At 37.4% G+C, this 17,882-nt stretch overlaps 1 protein-coding gene across 3 annotated transcripts in view; it reads right to left on the reverse strand.

The window, feature by feature from the left end:
• The window catches only part of MFN1 (mitofusin 1), a 54,339-nt gene extending 42,386 nt beyond the window's left edge, over nt 1–11,953 (reverse strand). The window contains exons 1-2 of one of the 3 annotated variants that reach the window (XM_037840108.1): nt 11,826–11,953; nt 10,639–10,757 (exon numbers count right to left, since the gene is read on the reverse strand). In XM_037840108.1, the coding sequence (XP_037696036.1) occupies nt 10,639–10,750 (112 nt within the window). In that variant the 5' untranslated portion in view covers nt 10,751–10,757; nt 11,826–11,953. Of the gene's footprint in view, nt 1–10,638; nt 10,758–11,825 lie in introns of those variants that run through there. The other 2 variants (XM_037840116.1, XM_037840127.1) reach the window with 2 other exon arrangements.
• Between the last annotated feature and the right edge of the window lie 5,929 nt (nt 11,954–17,882).

Genomic DNA, 17,882 nt, shown 5'->3' on the forward strand with positions numbered 1-17,882 from the left:
TTCTTTGCAGAAATGGAAAAGCCAATTATAAAATTCATATTGAAAGGTAAGGGGTAACGAAGGTAACTACCCTTAAAAAAAAATAGCACAATTATAAAAAAGTGTTATCATCAACTGTAAAATGTTTCACACCTGTGCAAGACGTTGGTGGTAGGTGGTGTATGGACATCCTAGATTTTACGTATAACTGTTTTGTAAACGCATAACTTCTCCAATAAAAAGAAATTTTTTTTAAAAACAGGCAAAACCAACTTGAAAAAGAGTAAAGTTAGAGGATTACACTTCCCAATTTCAAAACTTATTAAAAAGTTACAGTAATCAAAACAGGGTGGTACTGGAACAAGGACAGACATTAAGACCAACAGAATAGAACCGCAAGTTCAGAAATAAACCCTCAGTCAATGTCAGAGAGATCCAAGATGACGGATTAGAGGAGATGGAGGAAAATTCTCCTCCAAGAAAAACACTACATAAAAGACAGAAAGTGCTCCAGAATACCAGTTCCAGGGTTCCACTGGCTGGGCAGGGACTTATATATCCATAATGATTGAGCATTTGGAGAAGCCAAGAGCCTGCGTTCAGAATCTTTTAAGTTTTACATCCGGAGAGTTGCTGGGAAAACGGCAGCCGGACTCACGCTGTATTTGGAGGCGGGTCGGAGTGGGAACCAAGGAGGGGCCAGGGAGACAGCAGAGGGAGCCACAGTCAATTGCAGCAGGGAATGCCTTCCACACCCCAGGCAGCAGCCTTGTTAACTGGTGTGGTTGATAGCCCTTTGCACACCCACAGATGAAGGCCCCCGAGTCAGTGACGTGCTGCTGCAGCAAGCAAACGATTGCAGAAGTGGGTTATTTTCCACGCCCCACACAATCATCTTTGAAGCGAGCTGTGAGCCTCCTCAAGGGAACTCGGGATTCGGCTGGCTTGTGATAGCGCAACTCCTCTCCAGAAGCCCAAGGAGTGCACAGCCAAGAGGCAGGGGAGGCCCACGGAAGTGACAGAAGCCCTATACCAAGCCCAGGGACTTGTGGGTACATGGCAGAGAGGGACTGAGGAGAGTCTGAGCTGAAGGGAGGGGCGCCTGCTGCAGTCCTAGGGTATCACAGCTGCAACTCTGGGAATGGTTGGAAATACTGGGTCTTAAAGACCTCTTCCCTGCCAAACTGCACAGGACACAACCCCCACCCACCGGGCTGGCAGTCCCCATTGCACACGGAAAACTGGTGCACTGACTGGACACTGACATGGTTTGGAACCCCACTTGCTGTATAAACGAAGTTGGGGAGAACTGGATTGAGGATAAGAGGTAGCTTGGGAGCATCATCTACTGGTAGGTTAGGAAAAGTGCACTGCATCAAACTGTAGCTGTCAAACTACAGATATTGTTTAAATAAGCCTGCATAGATGTGGCCCTCTCTCTCTGGCTAAGCCAACTTGAAAGGTGAAATCACTGCCCTCCCCCCTACGTGGGATCAGACACCTAGGGGAGTGAATCTCCCTGGCAACGTGGAATATGACTCCCGGGGAGGAATGTAGACCTGGCATCGTGGGACGGAGAACATCTTCTTGACCAAAAGGGGGATGTGAAAGGAAATGAAATAAGCTTCAGTGGCAGAGAGATTCCAAAACGAGCCGAGAGGTCACTCTGGTGGGTACTCTTACGCACAATTTAGACAACCCTTTTTAGGTTCTAAAGAATTGGGGTAGCTGGTGGTGGATACCTGAAACTATCCAACTACAACCCAGAACCCATGAATCTCGAAGACAGTTGTATAAAAATGTAGCTTATGAGGGGTGACAATGGGATTGGGAAAGCCATAAGGACCACACTCCACTTTGTCTAGTTTATGGATGGATGAGTAGAAAAATAGGGGAAGGAAACAGACAGACAAAGGTACCCAGTGTTCTTTTTTACTTCAATTGCTCTTTTTCACTCTAATTATTATTCTTGTTATTTTTGTGTGTGTGCTAAGGAAGGTGTCAGGGATTGATTTAGGTGATGAATGTACAACTATGTAATGGTACTGTGAACAATCGAAAGTGCGATTTGTTTTGCATGACTGCGTGGTATGTGAATATATCTCAATAAAATGATTAAAAAAAAAATAAGCCTGCATATCCTAAAAGAACCCTATCAAGATAACCAAATGCCAAGAAGCCAAAAACAACAAAAAGCATATGAAGAACCCACAAGATATGGATAACCCAAATGCCCAAGTTAAAACACGAGAGAAGATACAGAACTTGGACAAATTAATCAAAGAATTAATCACAAGCACCAATACCATGGCTCAGGATATAAAGGACATGAAGAAGACCCCAGAAGAGCATAAAGAAGAATTTGCAAGAGTATACAAAAAAAATAGAGGCTCTTATGGAAATAAAAGAAACTGTTGACCAAATTAAAAAGATTCTTGATATACACAGTACTAGATTAGAGGAAGCTGAGGAAAGAATAAGCAAACTGGAAGAGCATAGGTTGGACAGGGAAAGTATAAAAGAATGGTGAAAAAAAAAATTCAAAATGGATCTCAGGGATATGGCGGACAACATGAAGTGCACAAATATAAGAATAATTGGTGTTTCAGAAGGGGAAGAGAAGGGTAAAGGACTAGGAAGAGTATTCAAAGACACTGTTGGAGAGAACTTCCCAACCCTTCTAAATGATATAAATATGCAAACCATAGATGCCCAAAGAACTCCAAACAGAATAAATCTAAATAAACCCACTCCGAGCCATATTCTGATCGAATTGTCAAATGCTGAAGAGAAGGAGCAAGTTCTGATAGCAGCAAGAGAGAAGCAATTCACCACATACAACAGAAACAACATTAGACTAAGTAGTGACTACTCAGCAGCCACCATGGAGGCGAGAAGGCAGTGGTATGACATATTTAAAATTCTGAAAGAGAAAAACTGCCAACCAATAATTCTTTATCCAGAAAAGCTCCCCTTCAAATTTGAGCCTAAAATCTTCACAGACAAACAAATGCTGAAAGAATCTGCTAACAAGAGACCTGACCTACAAGAAATACTAAAGGAGTCCTACCAGCTGAGAAAAAAAAGAAGGGAGAGAGAGGTCTGGAGAAGGGCACAGAACTAAAGAGTTTAAGTAAGGATACATTAAAGGAAATAAAGATCAAAGAATATGATGGCTGATTCAAAAACTGCCTTCACAGTAGTAATATTGAATGTGAATGGAGTAAACTCCCCAATTAAAAGATACAGGTTGGCAGAATAGATTAAAAAATATGAACCATCAATATGTTGCTTACAAGAGACTCATCTTAGACCCAGAGACACAAAGAAATTGAAAGTGAAAAGATGGAAAAAAATATTCCATGCAAGCTACAGCCAAAAGAAAGCAAGAGTAACAATATTAATCTCAAATAAAATAGACTTTAAATGCAAGGATGTCATGAGAGACCAAGAAAGGTACTATATACAAGAAATAACAATCATAAATGTCTATACACCCAATCAAGGTGCCCCAAAGTACTTGAAAGAAACACTGGCAAAACTGAAGGAAGCAATAGATGTTTCCACAATAGCTGTGGGAGACTTCAATACATCACTCTCTCCTATAGATAGATCAACCAAACAGAAGAACAATAAGAAAACTGAAAAGCTAAACAATGTGATAAATGACTTCGACTTAACAGACATATATAGAGCATTACATCCCAAATCACTAGGATATACATTCTTCTCTAGTGCCCAAAGAACTTTCTGCAGAACAGATCATATGCTGGGCCACAAAACAAGCCTCAATAAATTTAAAAAGATTGAAATTATTCAAAGCACATTCTCTGATCACAATAGAATACAACTAGAATAACCATCAAAGATTTAGAAAATTCACAAATATCTGGAGGTTAAACAACACTCCACAACAATCAGTGGGTTAAAGAAGAAATAGCAAGAGAAATTGCTTAATATCTAGAGACGAATGAAAACGAGAGCACAACATATCAGAACTTAAGGGATGCAGCGAAGGCGGTATTGAGGGGAAAATTTATAGCTCTAAATGCATACATTAAAAAGGGAGAAAGAAATAAAACCAAACAACTAATGAAACAACTGAAGAAGCTACAAAACGAATGGCAAACTAATCCCAAACCAACCAGAAGAAAAGAAATAACAAGGATTAGAGTGGCAAGAAATGACATAGAGAACAAAAAAAACAAGAGAGAATAAATAAAACCAAAAGTTGGTTCTTTGAGAACAAGATTGACAAGCCCTTAGCTAAAATGACAAAATAAAAAAGACAGAAGATCTAAATAAAATAATAAATGAGAGAGAGGATATTACTGCAGATCCCAAAGAAATTTAAAAAATCATAAGAAGATACTGTGAACAACTGTATGGCAACAAACTGGATAATGCAGAGGAAATGGACAATTTCTTGGAAACACATTAACAACCTAGACTTTCCAAAGAAGAAATAGAAGATCTCAACCAACCAACCACAAGCAGAGATCCAATCATTATCAAAAAGCTTTCCACAAATAAATGCCCAGGGCCAGATAGCTTTACAGGGGAATTCTACCAAACTTTCCAAAAAGAACTGACATCAATCTTACTTAAACTCTTTCAAAACATTGAAGAAAATGGAACACTACCTAACTCATTTTATGAAGCTAACATCACTAGAATACCAAAACCAAGTAAAGGTGCTACAAGAAAGGAAAACTATAGGCCAGTCTCCCTCATGAATATAGATGCAAAAATTCTCAACAAAATACTTGCAAACTGAATCCAAAGACACACTAAAAAAACATACACCATGACCAAGTGGGGTTCATTCCAGGCAAGCAAGGATGGTTCCACATAAGAAAATCAATGTATTACAACACATTACAAATCAAAAGGGAAAAATTAAATATAATTTCAATAGATACAGAAAAAGGATTCGACAAAATCCAGCATCCTTTTTTGATAAAAAACACTTCAAAAAGTAGGAATTGAAGGAAACTTCCTCAATGTGATAAAGAGCACATATGAAGAACCCACAGCCAGCATAGTACTCAATGGCAAGAGACTGAAAGCCTTCCCTCTAAGATCAGGAATGAGACAAGGATGCCCACTGTCACCAATGTTATTCAACATTGTGCTAGAAGTGCTAGCCAGTGCAATCTGGCAAGACAAAGAAATAAAAGGCATCCAAACTGGAAAGGAAGTAAAACTGTCATTATTTGCAGATGATATGATCTTATATTTGGAAAACCCTGAGAAATCGACGACACAGCTACTTGAGCTAATAAACAAATTTAGCAAAGTAGTGGGATACAAGATTAATGCACATAAGTCAGTAATGTTCCTATACACTACAAATGACCTAAGTGAAAAGACACTCAAGAAAAAGATTACATTCTCAATAGTAACTAAAAAAATCAAGTACCTAGGAATAAACTTCACCAAGGATGTAAAAGACCTATACATAGAAAATTACATAACTTTACTAAAACAAACAGAAGGGGACGTAAAAAGATGGAAAAATATTCCATGTTCATGGATAGGAAGGCTAAACGTCCTTAAGATGTCAATCCTACCCAAACTGATCTACAGATTCAATGCAATTCCAATCAAAATTCCAACAACCTACCTTGCAGACTTGCAAAAGCTAGTTATCAAATTTATTTGGAAGGAAAAGATGCCTTAAACTGCTAAAAACATTCTAAAAAAAGAAAAACAAAGTGGGAGGACTTACACTTCCTCACTTTGAAGCTTATAATAAAGCCACAGTAGTCAAAACAGCACATGGTACTGGCACAAAGACAGATACACTGATCAATGGAATCAAATTGACAATTTGGAGATAGACCCCCAGATCTCAGATGACTGATCTTTGATAAGGCCACAAAACTACTGAACTGGGACATAACAGTCTCTTCAACAAATGAGGTTGGGAGAACTGGATAACCATATCCAAAAGAATGAAAGAGGACCCCTACCTCACCCCCTACACAAAAATTAACTCAAAGTAGATTAAAGACCTTAATACGAGACAGCACCATAAAACTCCTAGAAAATAATATAGGGAAACATCTTAAAGACCTTTTATTAGGAGGTCACTTCTTAGACCTTATACCCAAAACACAAGCAACAAAAGAAAAAATAGATAAATGGGAACTCCTCAAAATGAAAAGCTTCTGTACCTCAAAGGAATTTGTCAAAAAAGTGAAGAGGCAGCCAATTCAATGGGAAAAAATATTTGGAAACTATGTATCTGAAAAAAAACTGATGCCTTGCATATATAAAGAAATCCTATAACTCAACAACAGTACAGACAGCCCAATTACAACATGGGCAAAAGATATGAAAAGACATTACAAATGGCTAAAAAACACATGAAAAAATGTTTGTCTTCGCTGGCTATTAGGGCGATGCAAATTAAGACCACAAGGAGACATCATCTCACACCAATTAGAAGGGCTGCCATTAAACAAACAGAAAACTACAAATGCTGGAGATGATGTGGAGAAATTGGAACTCTTATTCATTGCTGGTGGGACTACATAATGGTACAGACACTCTGGAAGTGTCTGGCAGTTCCTTAGAAAACTGGGTATCAAGTTACCCTTCAATCCAGCAATTTCACTTCTCAGAATATACCCAAAAGATCTGAAAGCAGTGAGACGAACAGATATTTGCACACCGATGTTCATAGCAGCATTATTCACAATTGCCAAGAAATGGAAACAATCCAAATGCCCTTCAACAGATGAGTGGATAAACAAAATGTGGTATATACACACGGTGGAATATTATGCAGCAGTAAGAAGGAATGAGGTCATGAAACATCTGACAACATGGATGAACCCTGAAGACATAATGATGAGTGAAATAAGCCAGACACGAAAAGAGATATTGTATGTTACCACTAATGTGAACTCTGTGAAAAACGTAAAATACATGTTTTATATTGCAGAATGTAAGGGACTTAGAAATAGACAGGAACTAGTGAAGGGGAAACAATACTCTAATAAGAACAGATAAGCTATTGAGGGTAAGCTCAATGTTATGGGAATGCTCAGGAATGATTACGGTTTGCAAACTTTCTTGGGTATGGTAGGATCATGTTGGAAGCAAGGTAATTTTAGGTTATTTGTTTTTCTTATTCCTTTGTTTTGTTATGGTTTGTTAATTTTCTTAAGGTATGGTAGGGACATGTTGGAAGCAAAACAGCTATTTTCGGTTATTTGTTTTTCTTATTTCTCTGTCGTTTTTTTTTTAATTTTTTAATTTTTTGATAAAGTAAAAAAAGCTATTGCATTAAAGAAAATTAGCTTCAATGTAGTTATTTCAGGTTATTTGGTTTTTCTTATGCCTTTGTTTGACTATGGTTTGTTAATTTTCTTGGGGTACGGCAGGAACATGTTGGAAGCAAAGTAGTTCTTTTAGATTATTTGTTTTTCTTAATCCTTTGCTTTGTTTTCTTTGAAATGTTGTGTTTTTTGTTGTTGTTTGTTTTAATTTTTTGATAAAGTTAAAAAATTAAGGAAAAAAAAAAAAAAGAAACCCTCACATCAGTGGCCAACCAATTTTTGACAAGAGTGCCAAGTCCATTCGATGGGGAAAGAATAGTCTCTTCAACAAATGATGTTGGGAAAACTAGATATCCATATGGAAAAGAATGAAAGGGGACCCCTACCTCACATCATATAAAGAAATTAAATCTAAATGGATGGAAGACCTAAATATAAGAACTAAAACTATAAAACTCCTAGAAGGAAACACAGAACATATTCAGGACTTGTACTAAGCAATGGATTCTTAAAAAACTTTACACCAAAAGCACAAGCAACAAAAGGGAAAAAAAAAATTGAACTCCTTCAAAATCAAAGGCTTCGTAAAGGAGAGGCTAAGCCTCCTTATAACTGGGACTACGAGTCTCCCCCAGAGAACTTCTCTGGTGCTCAGATGTGGCCCCCTCTCTCTAGCTAAGCCAACTCAGCAGGTGAACTCACTGCCCACCCCCCCCCACATAGGACCTGACTCCCAGGGGTGTAAATCTCCCTGGCAATGCAGGATATAACTCCTGGGGATGAGCCTGGGCCCTGCATTGTGGGACTAAAAGGGGGAAGCGAAATGAAACAAAATAAAGTTTCAGTGGCTGAGAGATTTCACAAATGGAGTAGAGTGGTCACTCTGGATGGCATTCTTATGGACTATATAGATATCCCTTTTTAGGTTTTAGTGTATTGGAATAGCTGGAAGGAAATACCTCAAACTGTCAAACTGCAACCCAGTAGCCTTGATTCCTGAAGACAACTGTATAACTATGTAGCTTACATGATGCGATAGTGTGACTGTGAAAACCTTGTGACACACTCCCTTTATCCAGTATATGGATGGATGAGTAGAAAAATGGGGATAAAAACAAATGAAAAATAGGGTGGGATGGGGGGATGGAATGATTTGGGTGTTCTTTTTTACTTTTATTTTTTGTTCTTATTTTTATACTTTTTGGAGTAAGGAAAATGTTCAAAAATTGATTGGGGTGATAAATGCACAACTATATGATAGTATTGTGAACAGCTGATTGTACACGATAGGTGATTGTATGATATGTGACTATACCTCAATAAAACTGAATTTTAAAAAAATCAAAAGCTTTGTATATCTGTGCATCAAAGGCCATTATCAAGAAAGTGTACTGACAATTTACAGCACAGGAGAAAATACTTTAACCATGTATCCAATAAGGGTTTAATAACCAGAATATATAAAAAACTTCTACAATTCAACAGTGAAAGACAATCCTTTAAAAATGAGAAAAAGACTTGAATAGATAGTTTTCCAAAGAAGATATATGAATGGTCAAAAAGCACATGGAAAGATGTCCAACCTCATTAGCCATCAGGGAAATGCAAATCAAAAACACAATGACATGCAATTTCACACCCACTAGTATAGCCACCACTTGAAAAAACAAACAAAAAAAACAAAACAACAACACGTAACAGAAATAAGTGCTGGAGAGGATGCAGAAAAATAAGAACACTCATTCACTGTTGGTGGATATAAAATAGTACAGCTGCTGTGGAAGACAGTTTGGCCATTTCTCAGAATGTTAAGTATAGAATTACCATAGGACCCCGCAATCCTACTTCTAGGTATATACCCCAAAGAACTGAAAGCAAGAAATGAAATGGGTATTTGCACAGTGATATTCACAGCAGCATTATTCACAATAGCCAAAAGGTGGAAGCAATCCAAGTATCCATCAACAGATGAATGTATAAACAAAATGTGGTATACACATCTAATGGAATAAGATTTGCTGTAAAAATGAATGGAGTTCTGCTGCATACTGTTACAAAGATGAACCTTAAAGACATCATGTTGGGTAAAATAAGCCAGACACAAAAGGACAAATATGACCTCACTTGTAAGAAATAACTAGAACATGCAATTTCATAAAGCCAGAAACTGAAATACAGGTTATCAGGGGCAGGGGTGGAGAATAGGGGGTTAATTCTTCATTGGTGCAGTTTCTGTTTGGGGTAACATTAGTTTTGGTAATGGATGGTGTTGATGGTAGCATACCACTGTGACTATAATTAACAACACTCCATTGTATATTTGAAAGTGATAGGAATGGGAAATTTCATGTAGCATAAGTATTACAATAACATTTTTAAAAACCCATAAAACTGTATAACACAAAAAATGAATCCTAATGCAAACCATGGACTTTAGTTAATAACATAATTATAATAATATTGGTTCATCAATTACGATAAATGTACCACACTAATGAAAAATGTTAACAGGGAAAACTATTGGGGGGGGGTTATATGTGAACTGCATACATTCTGCATGATTTTTCATGATTTTTCTATAAACAGAAAATGTTCTAAAAAATAAAGCTTTAAAAATAAATAAATTTTTAAAAACAAAACAAAACAAAACCTACCAAGTGCTCATTTAAACTTTACATCTTATATTTTCTAGTGCATTAATATGTGCAATTTAGTAAATGATGGAAATGTCGGCCAAGTATTGTTACACTTTTATCAAATTTTTCTTGCTCTTCTAAGTTGTTCCTGACTTCCTTTCTTCCTCTCTCATTTTGCTACATTTTTTGAGGTTCTAAAACCAGTAGAAGCAAAGTCATATTCTAAAAACTGTGGTTTTCCAGCTCCTAGCATAGTCCTCCATCTATAACAGGGTCAATATACAGAAGCTATTAATTATGTTTATCTTCATTTTCTTTTCCTAACAACTTTTCAGGAAAAAAAAATTATTCAAAAGTCACCACCAGCTCAAATTCTTTCCAAATAGGAAACATAAAGATTCTACATCACTACATATTTTTCTCTTTCATCTGCAAAATTTGAATTATGTCAGGTTTTGTGTTAATTAAAGCATGACCCTTATCGTTAGGGAGCTCAAAATCTGGTATGGGTGAAGCAGAAAAGGAAAAAAAGTTTGATTCTACCATTTCTTGTTATTAATACCCATTTAATTTTCTCTTCTGGAGTACAGGAATGGGTTTTATTTGCTATGGTATCCCCCCTGAGGGTATAAAGCACAATTCCCTATTTATGTATTCAATAGCTATGGTTGAAAGAATAAAGCACCTTTATGTGTATTCATTAGTAATCTCTTTAAGAAGTTAGACGAACTAACCTTCAACAAAATGTGATCCTTCAGTAACAAACTCCAGTAATTGATCAAAGATTGCAGTAATTGCCTTCTTGGCCAGCACAAAGTGCTTCAGTGGAGAAGCAGTTTCTGCCATTATGCTACTGGGGAGAGAAAATAAAAGATTAGAAAAGCACAAGTTAAACTGGATGATAAAAACATGCAAATTAATTGATGACTTCTAGTGTCATCCATTAACTCTCCATTGGAATAAATTAATCTACCAAATATTTTTAGATAATTGTTTTTTGGGGGGAGAAATGTTTAAATCAGACAACTAGAAACTACTTTTGAGTGATTATTTCAATAAAACAAGTGAAATCTATTCGCTAAAGTCTTGGTTGCAATTTCTATTTCCCGTTGGTGAAGATGAAACTAATTACAGCTAAGTTATGACTGCACATCACTTTTAAGTGTATCAGGGAACTGGATTAGTGACAGGAGGCCAAGTTAATAAACATATTAAATTTCTCAACCTGAAGCTCTAGAAGAGTGTAGGTGGCAGTGCAACTGGCAATACAGAGTGAGGAAATAGAATTCCAAGATCACAATGCAATACTGACATTTGAAAAGAAGTATCTCTCATCACAAAAAAAATAAGGCAAGTAACGAAGCAGGCAATAAGCTTCAAGCCAAAATACCAAGAACTTCAAGAGCTGAAAGTTAAAAGAAAACTTCTTTTTCTGGTGGCTTCTTATGAAAAAGAGACCAAAGACAAGCAATCACACTAAGGTCTAATCCTGGTATGTGTATGTGTGCGTGGACTGGAAGATAGCAGAAAAAATTAAGGCTGATCCTTTCACAGAGGGTCAAGGAATGACTGCGGGAAGGAGTCATGTGGAAAAAGCAGGTGAAGTTCAGCCAGAAATGAACACTTATCTTGGGGAAAGGCCTTCCAATCCTTTCACACCCGGCGCTGGAGCCCGGAGGCAGACCCGGCCGCCGCCCCATGAACCCCGGCCCTTCCCGGGCCAGCCTCTACCCCCAGGGGCCGGCCTCGTGAGCCCGTCCTGACTGCCGGTCCCGCTCGCACGTTCATTCCCCGCAGGACCGCGGCGGCGGCGCCTCGTCACAGAGCGTCCCACATACAACTCTCCGCCCTAGTCCCCAGACGCACGAAGGTCACCCCGAGAGTCCCGAACCGGCGGGCGGCCGAGTTAACTCGCACTCACGCTGTCCCGGATCTGACTTCTCACCCAGCAACCACAGATCAGCCACTACCCTGAGAGCGCCTCATCGTCCCTAGAAAGCCTGGAACGCGGAGAAGAGTGGAAAAGGGGCGCCTACTTCCGGTCTCTTCCCATCCCTCTTCTGTTTGGCTCCGTGGCCGGAAGTGCGTCTACGCCCGGCGCCATTTTTCCTAAGGGCAGAAGGCAAGGTTGCTGTGGGCAGTGGTATACTATCGGAAGTGTGGTTTTCCGTTCCCCGGGAAAACTTCCCCTCTCCTTCCCTTCTCTAACAGTTTCCAAAACTCTGCTCAGCCTAGGCATAATTAGTTGTCAGTGGCTGGCTTAGTGAGGGAGAACTAGAAGGGAATGAGGTGGGGCGGGGTTGAGGCCAGGAGGGATTCCTGTTGTCCTGCGTGACTGGCTTTCTGGGCTTGTGTGTTGAATTACTTTAGAAGCGAAACTTCGGAACTGGATGAGTTCTTAACTAGTGCTTCTCAAACTCTGTCTTAGGAATCACCTGTGGATCTTGTTAAACTACGGATTAAGATTCAGTGAGTCAAGGGTGAATGATGCCTGAGAATCTGCATTCCTAGCAACATCTTTGGAGAGCTGTTGCTGTTCAGTCTGTATATGGCTCAACCGGGTGTCCTGGGGATTGCTTTTCCAGAGTTGGCAAGTGAGATGCAGTTTTAAAAATGAAGCCACTTCATCTTTCTGTGCATGGTTCTTCGTCTATAAAATGGAAATACTAATAATACCTCTTTATTGGTTACTTGAAATTAAATGGGTTGAATCCAGAGAACCTCTTTTGTTGCTCAGATGTGACCTTTCTCTCTCTAAGCCCAAATTTGCAAATAAATTCATTAACCTCCCCCCTACATGGGGCATGACTCCCAAGGGGGTGACTTTCTCTCTTGACGTGGGTCAGAACTCCTAGCAATGAGCCTGGCCCTGGCATTAAGGGATTGAAATTACCTCAGAAGTTCCCAAATACCTAGGTCCCTGTCTGAGATTCTATAAAAGTTTCACTGACAAAGTGTATATCTCAGAAACTTAAATCCACCAGAGTGTTCCCATGCCACACAAGGCCTAAAACCCAGAGGTAACAGCCTCTTTAAGAACAACAGTCAGTTGCAGCTCCCTTCCCTGTAATGTTGACACCCCTCTTCATTATGGACAATTTAGGGCGGTCTCTGCCTAGACACTCCTGAAGATTGAGAAAGTGATTAAGGGAGAAGAAGGGGTAGCAACAAACAATATAGGATTTAACAAAGGATTACTGATACTGAATCTTTATGTAAATATTTTTTTAGATGCTAAGGTATTAGAATAGCTAGGAGGAAATAACTGAAAAGGTAGAACTGTAACTCATAACGTTCTTTGAAATTTGCTCTCTTTACTTTTTAAATCGTACTTCGCAAGTTATCACTGTTATGTATATATGTTAAATTTCACAATAAAAAATGTATTAAAAAAAAAAGATAGGGAACACATTTGAATCCAGTGCACAGTGTAACTTGGAGCAAGGGATTCAGGTCAAATATCATAAATAAATAAGAGTATTAGAGGCTCAAAAAAAATTGAGTGGGTTGATAACATGTAAAGTGCTTAGAGCATGCTGAGCATATATAGTAAGCACTAGGTAAATCTTAGCTATTGTTCTGTTGGGACAAATGAATATCAAGTAAGCAAATGCAATAAATTAGATATTTCCAGACAGTGCTTATTGTTCTGAAGAAATAAAAGCAAAACATGGTAATGGGATAGACTACCTGAAGGAAATGGAAAAGAGAATGAGCCATTTAGGGTGGTCCTTTCTGAAGGGGTAAAATTTCATGACTTCTTCCCAGGAAGGAACCAATGCTGGGAAAATCTGAAAGAATGCCCAAGATTGTGGGAACAGCAAATCCAAAGGTCCCTAGGAAGGAGAATGGTATGGTTAATGAAAAAAAAAGAAGGCAGTATGACTGAGGAATAAGGAGGAAAAGGGAGAGGGGGAGCAATAAGTTTAGAGATAGACCAAGATCAGAAATTTGAATTTTATTTTAAGTGTGGTGGCAAGCTGTTAGAAGATTTTAAGTGGGGAGTGTGATATAATCCATGTTACCTTGGTTGCTCTGTGGATACTGGTCTATACAGAAATTCCACACACTGTTTATTAAAGGTCACAGTCCATTGGTTGGAATTAGAGGCATTCAATAAAAGATGGTTTTATTATTAGTGCTATACTAATAAATTCTATATATATTATAATCTAATCTATATGTATTATAATCCTAGTCATAATCATGACATAGCTTGAATCATTTGATTTCATGGTGTTCTATGCTTTTTCATCCCTTTTTTCCTCTCTCCACTATCTCTCCCCACACCATAAAAAAATACACATAAACACGATATGCTAAGCATTTCTGCTAAAAATCCTTAGAATTGTACTTCTGTTAACATTTGCTTTCCAATAAAAATCTGAAACTGTTCCCAGTATAATGCAAATGAACCCGGGTAGTCTCATACTTCATACTTTGCTTGCCACTGTTACTATGTATATCAGTCAGGGATCCACCAGAGAAACAAAGCCAGTAGGAGGTATATATATATTCAGACTTATTGCAAGAAATTGGCTTATGCAATTGGGGAAGTCCTAGTTAAATAAATACAAAATCTGTAAGGCAAGGGAGGGAGACTGGGAACTCTTGGGTAGATGGAATTTCTTCTTCCTCAGAGAAACATCAATTCTGCTCTTAAGCCCTTTCAGTTGATTGGATTAGAGCCATCCAGATTATTCAGGATAATCTCCTTTACAAAAAGTCAACTGATTGTAGATGTTAATCTACAAAACACCTTATCAGCAACAACTAGATTATTATTTGATTGAATAACTGGGGACTATAGCCTATAACTCATAAAACTGATCCTCATACTGTACAACTTCTGTTGAAGGAAATTTGGCAAAATATTTCAAAATTTATAATATGAAAACCTTTTGACCTAGTGCAATGAAGTTCTGACTCTTGACTACCAGAATTAGGTCAGACTTAAAAGGTGAAGGCTACACTCCTCCACAAGACTCCTCTCTCCTCAGAAACCAGTCACAAGTTCAGGGGTTCCCAAGATTGTCCATACTTTTACCAACCAGCTACAAACTTTGGGGTTTCTACTCCCCCCTCAGGTTCAATAATTCACATAAATGACTCCCAGAACTCAGGAAAGCTCTATGTTTAACAAATAGTTTTACTATAGCAAAAAGAATACAAACAAGAAGGAGCCAAAAGGAGATGCTTAGGGCAAGGCCTAAGAGTGTCTCAAATGCAAAGCTTCTGATGTTCTCTCCCCATGGAGTCTGGACACATCACTCTCCTGGCACACTGATGTATATTACCAACCAGGAAAGTTCACCCAAGCTTCGGTGTCCAGAGTTTTTAATGGAGTTTAATTACGTAGTCGTGATTGAGTTGATGCCTACCTTTTTGAACTCAATTTCCATCCTCCCTTCCCTCCTCAGAGGTCAGGCTCAAAACCCCAACCCTGTAATTACATGGTCTTTTAGGTACAGCCAGCCACCACCCTTAGATTACTGGCCTGGCTGGCTCCACCCTGAGTCATCTTGTTAGCATATACTATCAAAGATGTTGGGGCGGGACAGGAGGAATACTCCCAATAACAAAGAGGCTCCTAACACATGGGAAATTCCAGAAGTTACTCCCCAGGAGCCAAAAGTCAGACTCTCTTTAGGTGAGGACAAGTAATCAAAGATGTAGACAAAGAAATAGCTATAAATATATTCATCAAAATATTTATAATCATGAAAAAATGGAAACAATCTAAGTGTTCACCTATAGGAACATGCACAAAATGGAATATGAAGCAGTCATAAAATTTATGTTTCAGAAGAATATTTGTTAGAGAAATGTTCATGTTGCCACAGAATATAAAAATATGGTATTTTTGTATGACATATATAATGCATATATTTTCATCTCTGGATGGTGATGCTACAGGTGATTTTTTTTCCTTTGTACTTGTCCATGTTTTCCACCTTTTCTGCATTAAGCATGTATTGTTTTTATAATGAGAACAAATGCAATAAGTAGTTTATCTTTTAATTCTTTATAAAATGTATACATGATTAATAACAGTACTGACTGATAAACACTATAAGTTAACAGTTTTAGGGCATTTAGCAAAAAGGAATGAAATTTTAAGGATGGCATTTCAAGCATCAACCAGCATGTGGGGGGGTCAAAGCATTCCCCGCCCTTGAGGTCATTCATATATTCCTTGAACAACTATATATTGAAGAGGCAATCCTTAATAAAAAAGCATGGGACTTGAAATCTGAAAACCTCTGTTCAAATCCAGACTCTGTCACTTAATATGAGGCCCCTAGCCACTCAAATCAGTTTTGAGCATAGTAAGTCTCAAAAGGAACTTTTGCTTTATTTGTATCACTTGAGATTTAAAAACCATAATGGTATACCTTTATTCATTCTGTAGTTAATAATTATATGTTCAATATAATTATTGTATTTTAAAATAAAAGTGACATATTGCATGTTACAAATTATAGTACCATGATAATGAAATTTTAATATAATAAATAATTTAATCCATTGCTTTTCTTTTCATGGAACTAACTCAGCACAAAAACAGCAAGGTAAACATGAAGAAAGAATAGAAAAGAAAAAATTAAAACAGAAAGGCTAAAACCAATAAAGTAGAGTTTTTAACAGAAACTAAATTTAGTTACTTGAAAAGACTTATGAATCTGACATATCCCTGTCAAATCTGTTCAAGAAGACAAGAGAAAACACAAACAAAAGAGGAAATATCTGCAGATATGTAATAGCATAAATGCCAATAAATTCAAAACCTAGATGAAGTGTAAAATTTCTGGGAAAACACCAAATACCAAAACAGTCAAGAAAAGTAGAAAACTTGAATAAGCTAATAAGCATTCAAAAAATTGAAATGGCAATTTCACAAACAAAAAAAACAGGACTAGATGATTTTAGAGATGACTTTTACCAAACCTTTAAAGAAAAGTTTAATCTTATACAGGTTTGCACAGAGCGTGGAAAAGCAGAAGAAAGTCTCCACCTCATTTGTGAAACTAGAAAAATCTCCACACACTGAATAAGGAGAGTACAAGAAAATCACATTTATGAACATAGATGCAAACATCCTATATAAGATAGCTACCTGGGTTCAACATTGTATTAGAAAAAAATGTTATCAAGTAGGTTTTTCTGAGGAATGTAAAGATAATTCAACATCAGAATATCAGTCAATGGTAATTCATAATATTGACAGACTAAAGGAGAAAACCCACATGTATCTCCATAGATGCAGAAAAAGTCATTGCTAAATTTTAATACCTATTTATAAAAACAATTCTTAGAAAACTAGGAAAACTGATGAAGGTTTTATCTACCAAAACCTAAAATAAACACTGGGGAAACCTTAGGAGTCTTACATCTAAAACTGGGAACAAAAAAAAGGAGCGCCTGGTATTGCTACTTCCACTTGTTACAGTAAGTAGAGCTATTAAGGACTGTCAGATAGAAGAGACAAATCTGAAATTTATAGCATATTATATGATTATTTACATTAAAAATTGAACAGAGTCATCTATTAGAACTAATAAGAGCTCAACGAGGTTTCTGGATACAAAATCAACATTTAAAAAATCAAAAGCCTTCCTATATGCAAGTAAATATTAGAAAATAAGATACCGTGTCAAAACAAACCAAGATATGAATAATCTATGAGCTACCCTAAAAAAAAAAACAAACCTGCAGACAACCTTTATGGAAAAATTTAAAAGAGCATTAGAAATGCCTGAATTAATGGAGTAATATACAAGGTTTACAAATGGAAATTTTTAACACATAAAGATGTCAATTCTCTCCAAAGTGATCTATAATTTAAATGCAATTCCTTTTAAAATACGAAGGTATATTAGGGTTCTCTAGGGAAACAGAATCAATGAGAGATGTCTGTAAATATAAGATTTATAAAAGTGTCTCATGCAACTGTGGGTATGCACGAGTCCAAATTCCA

The sequence above is a fragment of the Choloepus didactylus genome, chromosome 1, assembly GCF_015220235.1.
Source record: "Choloepus didactylus isolate mChoDid1 chromosome 1, mChoDid1.pri, whole genome shotgun sequence".
Lineage (NCBI taxonomy): Eukaryota > Metazoa > Chordata > Mammalia > Pilosa > Megalonychidae > Choloepus > Choloepus didactylus.